Genomic DNA, 16,523 nt, shown 5'->3' with positions numbered 1-16,523 from the left:
ATGCTGAAAGGCATATGAATCAGTCTGTAGTGAGTTTCTTTCTGGGCCAACAGTTCTTTTGAGACCCAATTTCAATGTCAAACAGTTCCTTATGTGTACATGTCAGCAATGATATTTCAGTTCTGGATGGTGGACAAATGGTGGTAATGCAGGTCCATCCATCTCTGATTTGATCTTGGGCAACCTGCAGTGACACACAGCTGCTGACTGCTATTATGGCAAGGTGTCATCTGCGTCTTCCATCTCTGGACTGCTTCTCTTCTGTCTTCATGGCTGGAGTAGTCCTGTCAATTCCTCCCTGTTGCCAGAATCCGCATGGTCTCAGAGTTGTTTTCTGAAAATATAATATACAGACATATTCTCGGCGAAAAGTTAATAAAGGAATATTTTCTATAAATTTGACTTGGGATCCTTTTTCATTTTTTGCCCAAATTATTTTCCTGTTTTGACACCATGTGTGTTTTTTATCATGGGTGTCTTGCTGTTAGTGTTACAGTTAATTTTCTAAAGTACAAATTTTCTGGATGCAATTTACTTACAGGATATTTTTCCTTACATGTTATTCTTCTACTTTCCCCCTTTTTTATTTAAATATTAGGAGGCTTTTGAAAATTTTATAATTTAGTCTTGATAGCTTTTAAATTTTAATTTTTTGCACTAAAATATGACTGATTTAAGGTTCATTTTCTGTTGTGAGATTTTATCCTGAGATGAACTACCAATAAAAATTTTAGTTAATACTTTAGGAACAGCTTTTTGTCCAGTGCAATTAGAATAGAATATTTGCTTATTTCAATTAGCCAATTTAAATTAGCCTGAAAACTTGTCTACTATTTTACTGTCAAATTTATTTCTCTAAAACAATCTTATTTTACTGTGTAAATATTAGGGGAAAGGCTTATTTGCCTTCTTGAGTAGGCCCTGAGCATTCCTGGGGGTAGGCTGGATTTAGATATCAAAAACCCACTTCCCCACACCATGGGTACAAGACAACTCAAACAAGTTTTGTTGTAGTGCGAGGGCAGCTGCTGTCAGCCAAGTCTCTGTCTTTTACCCGGGCCCCAATTTGAGCTGGGCATAGGAAGTTAAGCAGCCATGGGGGCAGGAGACTCCCTCAGCAGGGGTGAGGTTTCAGGCCCCTGCAAAGTTGGGTGGGTGAGGGTCTGTGCCCCACCTCAGTTGACCCCCAAGTTCTCTCCTGATGGTCCCTCTTCAACTGTGCCTGTCTTAGGTTGTTTTTTCCCTGAGGAATCTTACACATCACTGGCTAACCAGCCATCTTCTGGAGCCAAGCAGGGTGATGTGAGATTCAGTTCTGTCTCCTTGGTAGCCTATGCCCCCGTGGCCTCCACGCCCAGCTTCTGCCTTAGGATCCTCTCACCTGCTGGTGGGGTAAATAATTTTTATTGATTTCAGAGAGAAAGGGAGAGGGAGAGAGATACATTAATAATGAGAGAGAATCATTGATTGTCTGCCTCCTGCACGCTCCCTACTGAGGACTGAGCCCACAACCTGGGCAGGTGCCCTTGATCGGAATTGAACCCAAGACTTTTCAGTCTGCAGGCTGACGCTCTATCCATTGAGCCAAACAGGCTAGGGCAAGGGACACTTTAGATATTAATTTTCTTCTTCCTCATATGACCCCAACAAACCTCTTCACTGAGATGGCCCTTGTTTGTCTTTCCCTGCAGTGATACTTGCAGATTAAGTAGTTGTTATGGCTGGTGGAGGTAGAAGTGTAGAAAGGAATGGTCAGGTGAAGAGATTTTAGTTTAAAACTATAGCTAAGCTACAGCCACACATCCAGATAGCAAAAATCAGAGAGAATGGCATGAAACTTAGTGTCTCTTTAGAGTTTTGAATTCACGGAGCCAAAATCTTGCTCCTCGGTACTTTGCATGCAGTTAGGATTTAAGGCTGCACATGTATGGCTTTAGTAATTGCTTTGTGATCCAAACAGATAGCCTTTCTGTAGGTGGGATAGCAAAGAAAGTAGCAGTTTTCTACTCAAAGTGTCTTTACAACACACAAACACAAAATGGGACTTTTATTAAAGTTAATTTTAACTTAATATTGTCAGCAACTAGAAATTGAAATAATTGTATAAAATTAGATCAAGATATAGAGAAATAAAAATAACTAGGTACCTTTTTCTCTATTTCTGAATTGTTATAATTTATTCTAACATAGTCTTTTCTTGCTTGAGATATATTATCCTATCACTTTTTAACTGGTTTTTAATGTTTATAATCACAGTCCTTTGATTGTGTGTTTATTGATTATTAGCCACTTTTATATCAGTCTACTTTAACCATAAAGCTTACCTTTATTTGGTCTTTGAGCATCTTTCACCAATTTGGGGATTGTTACAACTTTTTTTATATGCCAAGAATATGAAACATTTTTCAATTAGAAAACTATTTTTTCTTGTGATCCACATCCCAACATATTAAGGGGTTTAAGGGGAAAGCAATCAGAACAAGCCTCTCTCAAAAGTTTTATCTTTTTTGGACACATAGATTTCCAATTAGGAAAGTATAATACGCAATTAATCTTTCTCTACTCCAGATTTCTTTGTTTCTTTCTTTGTTTCTTTTCATCTGTTCTGGCCTTTAATCAAGTTTATTGCTGGTACCAAATTCTTGCTAAAAATGTCATACTTTTTATTAGCAATCTTTTTGATCATGTCAAGGTTTACAGATCATGTCTAGAAGTTTCTTTTAAAAAAATATTTTTATTGATTTCAGAGAGGAAGGGAGAGGGAGAGAGATAGAAACATTAATGATGAGAGAGAATCATTGATTAGCTACTTCCTGCACACCCTTGAGCATATGCTCTTAACCAGAATTGAACTTAAGACCGTCAGTCTGCAGGCCAATGCTCTATCCACTGAGCCAAACCAGCTAGGGCTAGAGGTTTCTCCACTACACCCATAAGCCAATCAGAGTGAGTATGCAAATTCACCCAACAAAGATGGTAATTAATTTGCATACACAGGCACAGAGCAAAGACTGAAGACAGCATAGAAGGAAGCCAAGTGCTGCAGAAGGGAGCAAAGTGGTGGAGAAGGGAGGGAGCCGAGGCAGCAAAAAAGGGAGCGAAACCCCTTCTCTGCTTCGCTCCAGCTGCAGGAAGCCCTATTCTTGCAGGAATAGGCCTGAGGAAGTCCCGAGGGAGACACCATACCTCAGAACTTGGGGGGAGTTGGGGGAAGTGGTTCTCGCTGTGAAGCTTCCTCAAGAGCTGCCAAGGGAAGCCTTTTATGAGAGGAAGTAGTACTAGTCGCATTAGGCTGCAAGGCGATGGGAAGGCTTGCTTACGCTGGGGAGAGTCATAGGCAGCACAGGTGTCTGCCTAGAGGAGCACACAACTGGCAAGAGAAACCCCTTCCTCCTCCGTTGTCCCTCTGGTGCCCTCTACTGATAAAGCATAACATTGCGCCAACTAGCAAAAGATGACTTTTACAAGTTCAGCGCCACTATCATAACACAAACAGAAGGTCAGGTTTGCAGCTGAAAGGCAATAAATTGATAATAAGTAAATATATATAAAGAGGGAAGTTCATGAACTGTATTTTCTGACAAGTTTTTAAATTATATCCAATTCAAGCTAATCAGTTGCTTCTCCCTACCCTCCCTCTTTAAAATATTTTTTCTCCCTTTTATAACAAAACCAAAGTTTTAACTATTTCTTCCCTGAGTATCCCTATTTCAGTATCTGGACATGCAAAAATTCTTCTTATAATGTCATTATTTTTGTTGTTTGTTTAAATATATATATATATATATTTTAACTTTTTCAGTCTGTAGTAATAACCTTGTCCTATTCAAGCATCAGAAACATTTGAAATATGTTTTTGTAACTGAATTGATAAAAAGTTTCATAATTGTGTTAACTTCCCCTCAGAAAGAAAGCTTCTCGGAGTTATTTCTAAAGTGTTTTCATTTGGGGTGCATGTAATCCATCCAGATGAATAGCTTCCTCCTCTCTGTTTACCCCCTAATTATCTTAGACCCTTGTCTACTTTTACCCAAATACTTGACTAGTGTTCCAACCGCATTACTTATTCATCTGCTTGGACTGACTGGAGAGTCAACAGGATGCAGCAGTAGCCCAGTACCCATAGGCCTTCATGGTAGTTGACCAGTATTAGAAGTCATGTCCCTTATGATGTCAGGTGCTGCCTTCCCCTCCACTCCTGGGGTAAGATCTGGACAGCCAGAACTCTATGGCCTTCCACACCCTTGGAAGCATTCATGAAATCAACCACCTGTGATAGAAGGAAAAGGAGAGGGAGAAGGAGAAGGAGAAGGAGAAGGGGAACGGGAAGGAGAAGGAGAAGGAGGGGAAGGGGAAGAGGAAGAAGAAGGAGGAGGAGGAGGAAGAGAAGGAAGAGGAGCAGGAGGAAGAAGAGGAGGAGAAGAAAGAAGGAGAAGGAGAAGGAGAAGGAGAAGGAGAAGGAGGAGAAGGAGAAGGAGAAGGAGGAGGAGAAATGTGATGAAGTATGAGTATAAAGAATTGCTGAATAGTTTTTATGAAGATGATGGTTTCTGTAGCAATCATGAAATATCAATCACCTCTCCTCTGCTGTTTAATAGCCTGGCCATAAAGTAACAACATTAGTTAACTCTTTATTCATGGATATCTGTCTAAGAGCTCTCATTTTTCCTTTTTTATCACTGCCAAATAAGCTAAAGTTTGCTTTTTTGCTTTTAGTCAATCATTTAGTTGGGAAATGGTTTCTAAAAACCTATTACATACAAAACACTCTGAGGATTTTTAAGGATAAGGCAAGACGTAAGCACAATCCAAGACAGTGTGTTAGTTACATATAAATGGTACAAACCAAATGGTCCATGAAAGTTTGCTATTGTCTAGTATTTTTTTTCTCCTTCATTAGCACTATTTAGAATGGAATAGACAACTAGCAGCATAGTGGGATCTGGATTTTGATAGTGCAAATTCAGGCAGATAATTACGATATATGTGAACTTATTCATTAAATAAAATAAAATTTGTTGTTTAATAATAAAAAATGCTGTTTCTTTTTTTCCTTTTTTGTGTTAAAAATGCTGTTTCTTTCTTGAGTTTTACTATGCTTAGAAAGCATATGAAAATTGACAGATTTTAATTCTGTTCTCTTGTATTTATAGCTTTGAAGACATTACTTGGTTAGGAATATTATTTGAATATATACTTGTATACAGAGCCTGTGTTAAGTGTTTTAGGGCCAAACAGAAGAATTAGATACAGTCTCGTTTTCTCACATTGTACATGCAAAAAATATAGAGAGAGAGGAAATGTGGAGAACAATTGAGCTACTCATAGCCAAGTGCAGAGTGATGTCATGTGAGCTCTACTGAGAGGCTTGAATGCAGTAGATTGATCATTGTGTAGGTTTAATCAGGAAAAGAAGCTCTTTTCATTGGGCATCAAAGGAAATGATGGATTAGATTTATCTGAACAGCCTTGTTTTCATGACTGAATAGATTCCATTTGCCTTTCTTGGACATGACTGCTATATTTCACATTCCTCCCCATTAAAGTGTTTGGGTAGATGAGGTCTCTGGAGGTCCAGACATATCATTATTGGAAATCCTCTTCAACATCCTTTATCAGAAATATGTGATGAAGAGTCTGCTGTGGTTTTCTGCAGTTATGCCTAAAGATCATGTTGAATGTCAGCTTTGTGCAAACTTGTTGCCTTTCAAGCATCTCCGGGGAGCTGCCACGCCTCAGGGAAATTCTTTTCTTCCCTGAGACATTCTTTACTGCCGACAGGAAGGAAACCTTTCCGTGAAGCTTTTCTTAAGGATACGGAAAGGCTTCTCACATTCAGAGTTAATAGTAATAGTGAGCAGATGTTAGGAGAAAAGTTCCAATTCCTTATACATTTAATGAGCAACTTCTGTGATCCACGTTGTGTGTTAGATATTGATTCTGTTACAGAAAAGAGCTAGATAGAGCGCTTGCCTCTGCGAGTTTATTATTTAAGAGGGCTTGACTTAGACTCTAAGTCTTAGAGAATGAGGGAGAGAGTGGAGGAATTTATTTCATCTTTCTGCTTGGTATTGGGTGTGTCCCTGTGTGCCTTAGGGTGCTTCCTTTTCTTGTTCACTGTCTTGCACAGAGTCCGAGTTTGTTGTTTCACCTGGATTTGTAGCCACTTTGACCTTCTCAGTGCTATGCTTACTGTCACTAACTCAGCCTGGTTGTGACTTACAGAGTCAAACTATGAATTGTGTGCAGAGCTTCCCCTGGACTTGCTGCTTATTATCCCGCATAGAGTGTAGCACCTAGATGCCACCCTGAGTGCTTCGCTGCAGTAGCTTGGAAAGGTTTCCGTTATTATCCCTTACTCCCCTCATCTCTGATTTCTGTTTAGATGCTGACATCAGAAGGAGCACAGCCTCAAACAACAAACCCTTGATTTCCTCTTCCCAGGCCTTGTAAGTACTTTAAAAAAAAATAAGTAAAATCATTGTTCGTTTATTTTGTTTTTTAGGTTTCACGTATAAGTAAAATCATATGGTATTTGCCTTTCAATGTCTGACTTGTTTTATTTAGCACAATACCCTGTAGGATGTCCACGCTGTTGCAAATGGTTAGATTTCATTCTTCTTTTTTTTTTTAATGGCTAAGCAATATTCCATTGTATATACGTATCACAACTTTTTCTTATCCACTCATCTACTGATGGGCACTTGGATTGCTTCTATATCTTGGCTATTGTAAATAACGCAACGGTGAACATAAGGGTGCATAAATCCTTTCGGATTAGTGTTTTAGGTTTCTTCAGATACATACTCAGAAGTGAATTTGTTAGGTCTAAGAAGTACAAATTGGTAGTTCTAAAATAGGGGATGTAAAATACAGCACAAGGAGTGTAGTCAATAATATTGTAGTAACTATGGGTGGTGCTAGGTGGGTAATTAAAATATCAGGGGATCACTTTTCATGTATAAGATTATCTAACCACGATGCTGAATATCTGAAACTAATACAAAATGATGTTGACTGTAAACTGTGACTGAAAACATAAATAAACCTTAGGGTATCTGAGAAACAAACCCGGTTCTTGGCATGAGGATGGGAAAGACCATGGATGAAGCCATCCAAATTCCCAAAGAGGCAAGGTTACGTGATGGGCCTGCCTGCCTGATGGTGGGAAGCCCAGGGCAAGAGAGCAGACGATCAGTGGTTCCAGCAGGGTGGACTCTGGTGGAGGCAGAGCTCGCTGTATGGGTTGTTCCTTCTTTCCTATCAGATCGTACCAGAGGCCCCCAGACGACTGGGCCTCAAAATTGAAAAGAGTGATCATGACTTCCGACTGTGAAATCACATTGGACAGGTTCTACATTATAGTAGCTCATTTGGGAGTAACAATAGCTCCTTATATTCCACAAAGCAGTTTACTCACTTTATTTTGAAACAGGCATTGTTATCCCCATTTTGCGGTAAAGAAACTGAAGTATAGAGAACCTGAAGTGAGAAACAGAATTCTTAACGAGCAGTGCCATGCATTGCAGACAGATGGGATATGAGCCTAAGTCTCAGGACTCTAAGACCAGTGTATTTTCCACTAAACACATGTGTCTAAAGATGATAGGAAAAGAAGCTTACAGACTGGGATTGCTGTGGGTGTTTTCTCCGCTCAGAGGTCAGTGGGTGTGGTAGCAGGTCCCGAAAGGAAGGCTCCATCTTCCTGTCTTTTCTCCATGTTCAGCCTTCCTTGATTCTTTTCTTTCCAGCTCCCACTGCTTCCTCCACTCCACGTCCGCTGAGGCAGTAGCCATGGGGCTCCTGAAGCAGTTTGAGGGGATGCAGCTTCCAGCCGCCTCAGAGCTCGAGTGGCTAGTTCCAGAGCATGATGCCCCTCAGAAGGTAGGTTCGTCAGCTCTTTCTCCACCGTCTGTCCTTTCTGACATTGTTCTATTTTGTCACATGGCCCCAATCTAGAATGAGCCTCTGTGTTTCCTTCCTTACTCCCAGAAGCCATTCTTACAAATTTGTTGAATGAATGAATGAATGAATGAATGCTTACCTAGGTTTCCCCTAGCAATTGTCAAAACAAATAGTGGCGCCCTAACCAGTTTGGCTCAGTGAATAGAGCGTTGGGTTGCAGACTCAAGGGTCCCAGGTTCAATTCCGGCCAAGGGCACAGGCCGGGGTTGCAGGCTCCATCCCCAGTAGAAACCGTGAGACACCAGAAGGCAGCTGATCAATGATTCTCTCTCATCATTGATGCTTCTATCTCTCCTCTCCCTCTCCCTTCCTCTCTGAAATCAGTAAAGAAATACATTTAAAGAAAAAGTAAACTCAAATTAAACACAACAACAACAACAACAAGAAGAGCTGAAACCGATTTGGCTCAGTGGATAGAGCGTCCGTTTGCGGACTGAAGGGTCCCAGGTTTGATTCCGGTCAAGGGCATGTACCTTGGTTGCGGGCACATCCCAGTAGGGGGTGTGCAGGAGGCAGCTGGTCAATATTTCTCTCTCATCGATATTTCTAGTTCTCTATCCTTCTCTCCCTTCCTCTCTGTAAAAATCAATAAAATATATTAAAAAAAACCAACACACACACACACACATAAACACACAAACAAACAAACAAAACAAAACAAAAAAACCAAACAAACATAATGGCTCCTCCACTGTCCTATTCCACATGACTACTGACTAGACCCCAGAGGCAGACCTCCTGTGTGTGACCATTTTTGAGAGACGTGAGAAAGCGAATTTTTCAGATTCTCTTTGTTCTGCAGTTGAGTAAGGCAAGAAGCACCCTGGAACACAGGAGTCCCGGGGTGGGTCTGGGATAGCATCAGCTGTGGGTGTCACCACGCTGGGATGCTGCTCCTGTTCCTTTTGCTTCTTGGAACCAAGGCTCTTACTTCCAGTAGCCTGGTGTCTCACGGTTTCAAGGTTCCCTGAAGCTCTTACCTACAATCTTCCTGAAATCTTTCATTGTGCTTCTTTCATGGCCAGAAGGTTCAAGCATCTGCGTTCCCTCAACTGTTTATGTTCAATCACCCTGTGCTTTTCTCCTGCAGCTCCTGCCCATCCCTGACTCACTGCCCATCTCACCGGATGATGGGCAGCATGCTGACATCTACAAACTGCGTATCCGTGTCCGTGGCAACCTGGAGTGGGCCCCACCCCGGCCTCAGATAATTTTTAATGTTCATCCAGCCCCAACGTGAGTAGCCAGAGACTGTGTCCCCCGAAAAAGATACATTCTCTTTGGATTGCCAGGGCTATCTCTTCAACCTCCTGTCTCTGCATCTAACTGTACCTCCCACACAGTTCTAACAGGCAGGGGAGAGGATTTCCATCTTGTGAGTCTTACTCAATCCTACCATTCCTTCACAGAGCAACCTGGAAGTTAGCATTTTATCCTTGGATGATTGCTTTTCTTTTCTAGTGTTCTCTCTTCTTTACTACTTCTCACCTTTTACATTTGTACAGAAAGGGTGGTTCATTATTGAGGAGAATTATTGCCTAGACCTAAATTCTTTTAATCCTTGGTTTTAATCGGTTTTCCCAATAGGTTCCGTTTGTCTAATTCTAAAAAAAAATAGGTGAATGCTCCCCTCTTCCCAGCCTTAACAAGAGCCCTGTGTTTGCACCCTCATCGTTTTCATCTCAGAGGCCTCATGCTGCTGGTATCTGCCAATCCGCTCCCTTCCCCTTTCCGCAGGAGGAAGATTGCTGTGGCCAAGCAGAATTACCGCTGTGCGGGATGTGGCATCCGGACAGAACCTGGTGAGTATCTTCTCTGGCTCCAAGGGCTTTACCCTTTCACTCATTTGGGCAGGGAGATCTGGTCAGAGAGGTCATAAGAGGAGGTGACAGACAGAATTGGGAAAAGGAGGAAAGGGGCCCGGAGGGGAAGGGATAGGACTAGGCAAGAACACTGGCAGTCAGAGGGGAGTTACGTCTAGGAGCACCTTGCCAGGGGTGTACACCAGAGAAAAATTGGTACTTCTGACCAGGTTCTTGGAGGATACCAACGCTGGCAGCGTTTGTTTTCTGAGGTGCCTCCAGGATGGTACATAGAAGCCATAGGCCCCACCACTTAGGTTGCTGCGAACTCTGGGAGCTTGAGCAGAGGTGGCTAGAGCCCCCTGTCCATTCCTCCTGCTCTTCACCAGCTTCTATAGAAGGAAAAGACCCATCTCACCTTCTGACTTCCTGGTTTTTCTAGATTATATCAAGCGGCTGCGGTACTGTGAGTACTTGGGCAAGTACTTCTGTCAGTGCTGCCACGAGAACGCCCAGATGGCTATCCCCAGCCGGGTTCTGCGCAAGTGGGACTTCAGCAAGTATTATGTCAGCAATTTCTCCAAGGACCTGCTCATTAAGATCTGGAACGATCCTCTCTTCAATGTGCAGGACATCAACAGCGCCCTCTACAGGAAGGTCAAGCTACTCAACCAAGTTCGGGTAAGGCCCGTGAAAAAAGTCACATCATAGATTACCCTTCACATCTCCCTGTGTTTGTACAGACTTTCCCAAGATCACCATGCTTCTCTTTGTCACCGTGTCGTTGCTGTTACATCTCACCGTTCATACTGTCTCTGTGTACTTCCTGTTGCCATTTCCAAGGTGTCTGTCTAGTTAGAATCCGAAACCTGCCAGGGCAGCTCTGAAGCTATAGATAGCACTCAGTGGCAACAGCAGGATGTCTCCCTTCTCTGACAATATTGTGAGTGGAGAATAGGGTCTCAGATGGGAAATTTGAATTCTGGATTTCTTAGCGGCTCCTAACTGTGTATGTGATCCAACAGAGGGGCCAACGGGAGGTCACTCTGAAGTGAGCTGTTAAGGTACAGGTATAGAGAACAGTTGGACTCTCAGGGTTTAAAGGTTCTGATCTAATGGTTGTTTCTCTTCTCTTCATACCCTTTCTTACCCCCACCCACCACCACCACATCTGCCTCCCCAGCTGCTGCGGATCCAGCTGTATCACATGAAGAACATGTTCAAGACATGCCGATTGGCCAAAGAGTAAGTCTTGCATGGAGGCCTCTGGCTGAGTTAATGTCTCTGAGAGAAGCATGTCCCAGCAGTTGGCCCTTGTTGTGTGTAGAAGGACGGTAGGTGGATGTTGCAGGAAATTCCAGAAAAGGTAAATGAGAACCAGTCGCTGTCTGTATTCTCGCTGGAAGGGGAAATCTTGTGGTGATTCTCTCCAGGGCAGGCCCACCACTTTTTGCAAGCTGTCATTAATCCCCTGCAAAAGGGTATTAAAGTCACTTCTGCCATCCAGACACCTGGGAGTGTGGGAGGGTGGGGGTGGCCTGGAGCCCGTAGGCTGGCTGAGTATTGCCCACGTCATCACCTCTGCCTGGACCCCTTCCCTTCCCTTATCCTGCTTATGGACAGAGATCCTTCTGCTCTGGTGTTCACTGTCTGCTCCCCTCCTGTAGCCTTCTGGATTCCTTTGACGCAGTTCCAGGCCACCTGACGGAGGATCTCCACCTGTACTCGCTGAACGACCTCACGGCAACCAGGAAGGGGGAGCTGGGGCCCCGGCTTGCTGAGCTTGCCAGGGCGGGGGCTGCCCACGTGGAGCGATGCATGGTAAGAAGGTCTCACTTGAGTGTGTGACTGGACCCTTGCCCAGGGATACAGGTTGTGGGGTGGACCCAGGGTTCTTGCCATTTAGTTCTAGGAAGTTGAAATGGCCTGTCAACTCTGAGAGGGAAACTGGACAGGACTGCTTGTCCCTAGGATGAATAGCTAAATCATCCAGATGGAAAGAATCAAGAATTAGGAGAGAATTTGGTGCTGGCATTGCCCCTGAATAACTGGGCAGTTATAAGCAGACCTTCACCAGAGAATTGCCACAATGTGGGAGGAGAACCTTGGTCATTTGCAGAGATCCTGTGTGTCAGGGGTAATTGGAAAGATGTAGCTATAATGTGACTCAAGGCTAGGTGTTATTTTGGAGAAATATTCTTGCCTTCACATTTTAACTTAATTGGCTGTAGTTCCTATCTATATATATAAAAGCCTAATATGCTAAGTGTCTGACCGTTCGACTGTCTGACCAGTTGCTATGACATGCACTGACTACCAGGGGGCAGATGCTCCGACTGGTAGGTTAGCTTGCTGCTGGGGTCCAGCCGATTGGGATTGGGTTTGACAGACCAATCACGCCCTGGGGCCCTCCCACAGTCCCTCCCTAGCCCCAATCGATACTCAGTAAGATGGCCGGACAGGACTGTAGCCTTCCATGGTCCCTCCCTGACCCTGATCATGCACCAGTGGGGTCTCTTGGCCTGGCCTGTGCCCTCCTGCAATCTGGGACCCTTCGGGGGATGTTGGAGGGCTGGTTTCAGCCCAATCCCCGCAGGCCAGGCCAAGGGACCCCACCAGTGCATGAATCTGTGCATAGGGCCTCTAGTTTGAAGATAAAATCATTACCCATACTGGAATTTTGACTTTAGGAAGCCTGTTAGGCATTTTTCTTCTTTTCACTGGGAGCCATACTCATGGGTGGAGTTTCTCATCTCCACCTTGAAGTTTTGTCTAATACTGCCCAGCTTGGTCCTAGCTTTCCTGTCAAACTTCTGAGTCTAGCCTGGGTCTCTTTTCTGAAAGTGGGAAAACACCAAGAGCCCATTTAAATCTCATATTTTCCCCGCCCTTCTTATGCCAATTCCTCGGATTCTGTCCCTCATTTTGCCACCTGTCCCTTTCCTCCCCAGCTCTGCCAAGCCAAGGGCTTCATCTGCGAGTTCTGTCAGAATGAGGATGACGTCATCTTCCCTTTCGAGCTCCATAAATGCCGGACCTGTGAAGGTGAGGGCTGGCGCCAGGTGTGGGGTGGGCAGATAAGTCTGAACACAAAGCTAATGTGCTTCCCTTCAGCCACCCCGACTAGTAAGCGTCTGGCCTGACTCGGCAGCTCCCTGCATTGACCGCAGGCACCTTGGGCCACAAGATGGAAAGGGGGGTAGCGGCAACTCACGCCCAGCCCGCGATAATACAGCCTGTGCTCTTCTCTGTCATCTCTCCACCCTGCACAGAATGCAAAGCGTGTTACCATAAAGCTTGCTTCAAGTGTGGGAGCTGTCCGCGGTGTGAGCGGCTGCAGGCCCGGCGGGAGCTGCTGGCCAAGCAGAGCCTGGAGTCCTACACGTCAGACTACGAGGAGGAGCCCACGGAAGCGCTGGCCGTGGAGGCCACCATCCTGGAGGCCACCTGAAGAGCGCGCCACGCCCTGGGCCCCGGGGCGAGGGTCACCCAACGCAGAGCTGAGCCGCCCTTTTAAGGACTTGCCCCACTTTTTTTTGTTTTTTTTTTTATTATCATTATTATCATTTTTTAATGACTTGTCTCATGTCCGTAGAGAGCCAGCCTTGGTTGGGTTGGTGGGGTCCAGTCCGCTGTAACAAATTGTGGGTACCAGGAATTCCCATCAGAACTGACACATGGGTCCCGAAGGGAAGCTTGCAGGGCCTCCGCCAGGGGAATGGACAGTGGAACCCACTTCTCTGACATCCATGGCCTCCTTCCCTTGGACCAGATCCGGTTGCAGCTGCATCTCAAATGTCTTTTCCAGTTTCATTTTGTTTGCGTTCTGGAGCCTCCGAGTCAGGCCTTTCTCAACCAACTCACTTCTCCTTTGCTGCTGAAACAGGCGGGAGCTCTCTCCCTCCCAGTCCTGGAAGTAGGGCAGGCCATGCCCTGAGGAGAAGCGGCAGAGGACGGACAGCATCGTGGACACTCCGTCCAGCTTACTCCACTACTTTTGAGGCCGTGGAGACGGCATTATCACTCCCCTGGGGCCCAGAGGCCTCACAGAGGCAGCCATGGCCTCCTCGCTTAAAGTCTTAAGTGCAGGTGATGTGACCGCTCACGGACTTCCTTTATCTACCCTGATGGGCTTGAAGCGAAGAACAGAACTAATACTTCAGCCGGGCCCATTGATAACCTTACTCCAAGCATCAGTGAGGCCGATGAAGGAGAATTCATTCTGTCAGAGGAGCTGTCGGTCTCCTCTTAGGTGATAGGGTCCCTACCTCTGGTGCAGGTCTGATTTTTCAAGCTCAGACAAGTCCCCGAGGCCATCCTGAACGGAGGACAGAAACCCCATCCGCCATCTCAGCTGGTGGGTTTCTTGCCGCTGCATCCTCTCTTAGGTGGTCATTGTGATTCTGGGTAAAAGTAGGGCCCAACTCCGTTCTCTCTTTCCCCGTCTGTGACAGAGCTGGGACCCTCCCTGGTGGCTGATCTCTTGCCTTAGTTCTTTCTTGTCAAAGTTGGGAAAAGCTTCCTGCAATTAGCGGTGTTAAGAGAACTTGACAATTTGTGTTTGTGAGTATGAGTCTTTATGTCAATTATGCACTTAACTTTAGCTTGGTGACAGTTGTATGTTTATGATCCCTTTCATATTACTAATTTTAACACACACACACACCCCTTTTTTAAATGTGTGTTTGATGGGAGGGGTTTCTGACGGGACCATGTGTGTTTGTGGTTGTTCTTAAGTTGCCGAGCTCCCGACCTGTTTCTGAAACACTGGTTAGGGCCGCTCCTCCGAGGGCCGGCAGCTCCGTGACCTGAAACCCACAGCATTTTTGTCCTGGGACTGACCGCTTCCTGTGTCCCTGTCTTTCCATAGTCGCTTGCTAGTCGGGAAAACTCGGCGTGTGTGCTGCCCCGGGAAGCTGGACAGAAAGTTGCACACAGTTGGTGGAAGCTGATAAGTGCCTGAGCTGGAGGCAACCAGGAGTCTCCCGGGAAGTAGCAGGGACTGTACGGTAACAGTCGGATCTTAGGCACCACGGGGCGAGGGGGGCCGAGACGTATGCACCAGTGGCATTGGTCCCTCTGCCTCAAGCTTGGAGGATCCTGAGGCTGTCCTCCCTTCACCTCGAGGAGGAGCCTCTGAAAGCCAAGGCCTCCAGACCAGCCCTGTTTCGAAGGACTGACCAGCAGCTCTCTTGTCCTTCACGGGGTTTGGGAAACGAGCCCATAAAACTCCAGGCTCACGAAGCCCGAGATTCAGGTTGAGGGGTTTGTAAAAAGGGCGAGCTCCGCTTCCAATTCTGGTTGACATGACAAACCCAGCTCCTCATTCCACGTCACTACACTGGAGGAGAGACGTCCTCTCCTTTTTGCGCGGCCTGTTTCATATTCGCATAGGATCAGAGGATGGAGAACGCTGACACCGGTTCCAAAGCCGAGCTCAGCAGCCTCACCTGCTGCTGGGTTCTCGCCTATTCCCCTTCAGCTCCCCGCCCCATCCCTTTAGGTTGCGTCTCTGTTTTAGTGACCCTGACGCTCTGCTGTCATCACTGTCCAAAGACCCACTTATTTATTTATTGGAGAGTGAGGGAGGGAGGGGAAGGAGGCTGGGATATATTGAAAGCACTTTGCAACTAACCAGTATCTGAGAGTCCCGCTCTTGTGGGGAGACGCTTCGAATGCACTGAAGAAGAGTTCCTTCTGTATGAAATGGGAGCAAGTGTTCTTTTCTATAAGTAAAGGGAAAAACGTTTGCTTACTAGGTGGAGATGAGATTCAAGACACAGCAGAAGAGTGGAAGGCAACTATTTTCCACTTACATGAAGCTGCAATTGACTTTCTCCTCTAAGGCTTTAGAGCTTTTTGTTAAATTAACATAAAAGGAGCAAGAGTCTAAATGGAGATGTTCTGTGTATACAGCTCATGTTCCGCACTGGATTCCTACTTGCTGTAATTCACACGTACCTAACAGCTCATTGTCCTCTTTAATAAACTAAGGAAACAAAGTTCTGCCTTTTATTTGCCTGCCTCAACTCTCAGGAAATGGTCGTCAAGTATGGACATCTACTGTAAGGAAGGCGCATCTGAAAATTCAGACGCTGTCTGTTAGAATGCCAGGAACCTGGATCTTCCAGGTCAGGAAAAGGGGGTTAAATGCTTCGTCACTGACTTCCTAGGGGACTTTGCACAGATCATGTCGCCTCTCCAGAGTTCTGTTTCTTCCCAGCGTACGGCTGTGCCCGCTGTCCATCGCCGTGCCGTAACTGTGACTTATGGTGAGGCCTGTCTTCCTCTCCATAACATCTCAGGCCAGGCGTGGGGAACCTTTTGTCTGCCAAGGGCCGTTTGGATATTTACAACATCATTTGAGGGCCATACAAAATTAGCCTGCTCTATTTGGTCAAACTTTTAATTAACTCACCCCTAATGCCTTGGCAGGGCCAGACCAAATGATGTTCTCCACTCCTGTCTTAGGTGCCTTAGTCCCCACTTCCATGGACAGCTGGCTCTGGGTTTTTCCTGGTGGCCCAATGGAGCTCCAGCTCTACCCTGCAGCTTTCTGAGCATGTCCCCCTGCACGACCCTTACTCACCTCCAATCAAAAGAGCCTCAAAGGAACACTCAAATCTGAGATGAATACGAAACATCCTATTTCCCAAAACCTAATCATTATTCACCCGTTTCTAAATTTAGTTCTCTTCGACTCCTTCCTCTCTGAGTCAGGTGGCATGTTGGGCTAGTAAAATACTATCTCCTTCC

General features: G+C 45.3%; 1 protein-coding gene across 13 annotated transcripts in view; it reads left to right on the top strand.

Annotated features, from left to right (window-relative positions):
• The window catches only part of RUBCN (rubicon autophagy regulator), a 68,916-nt gene extending 53,151 nt beyond the window's left edge, over positions 1 to 15,765 (top strand). For all 13 annotated transcript variants that reach the window (XM_036447033.2, XM_036447032.2, XM_045583890.1 and 10 more), the window contains 9 exons: positions 6,386 to 6,449; positions 7,752 to 7,884; positions 9,056 to 9,201; positions 9,703 to 9,767; positions 10,210 to 10,448; positions 10,951 to 11,012; positions 11,435 to 11,588; positions 12,719 to 12,812; positions 13,040 to 15,765. In XM_036447033.2, coding sequence (XP_036302926.1) covers positions 6,386 to 6,449; positions 7,752 to 7,884; positions 9,056 to 9,201; positions 9,703 to 9,767; positions 10,210 to 10,448; positions 10,951 to 11,012; positions 11,435 to 11,588; positions 12,719 to 12,812; positions 13,040 to 13,218 — 1,136 coding nt within the window. In that variant the 3' untranslated portion in view covers positions 13,219 to 15,765. The remainder of the gene's footprint in view (positions 1 to 6,385; positions 6,450 to 7,751; positions 7,885 to 9,055; positions 9,202 to 9,702; positions 9,768 to 10,209; positions 10,449 to 10,950; positions 11,013 to 11,434; positions 11,589 to 12,718; positions 12,813 to 13,039) is intronic.
• The last annotated feature ends 758 nt before the right edge of the window (positions 15,766 to 16,523 follow it).

This window comes from Pipistrellus kuhlii, unplaced genomic scaffold (assembly GCF_014108245.1).
Source record: "Pipistrellus kuhlii isolate mPipKuh1 unplaced genomic scaffold, mPipKuh1.p scaffold_m20_p_2, whole genome shotgun sequence".
Lineage (NCBI taxonomy): Eukaryota > Metazoa > Chordata > Mammalia > Chiroptera > Vespertilionidae > Pipistrellus > Pipistrellus kuhlii.
This window is presented reverse-complemented; position numbering and strand designations above follow the sequence as displayed.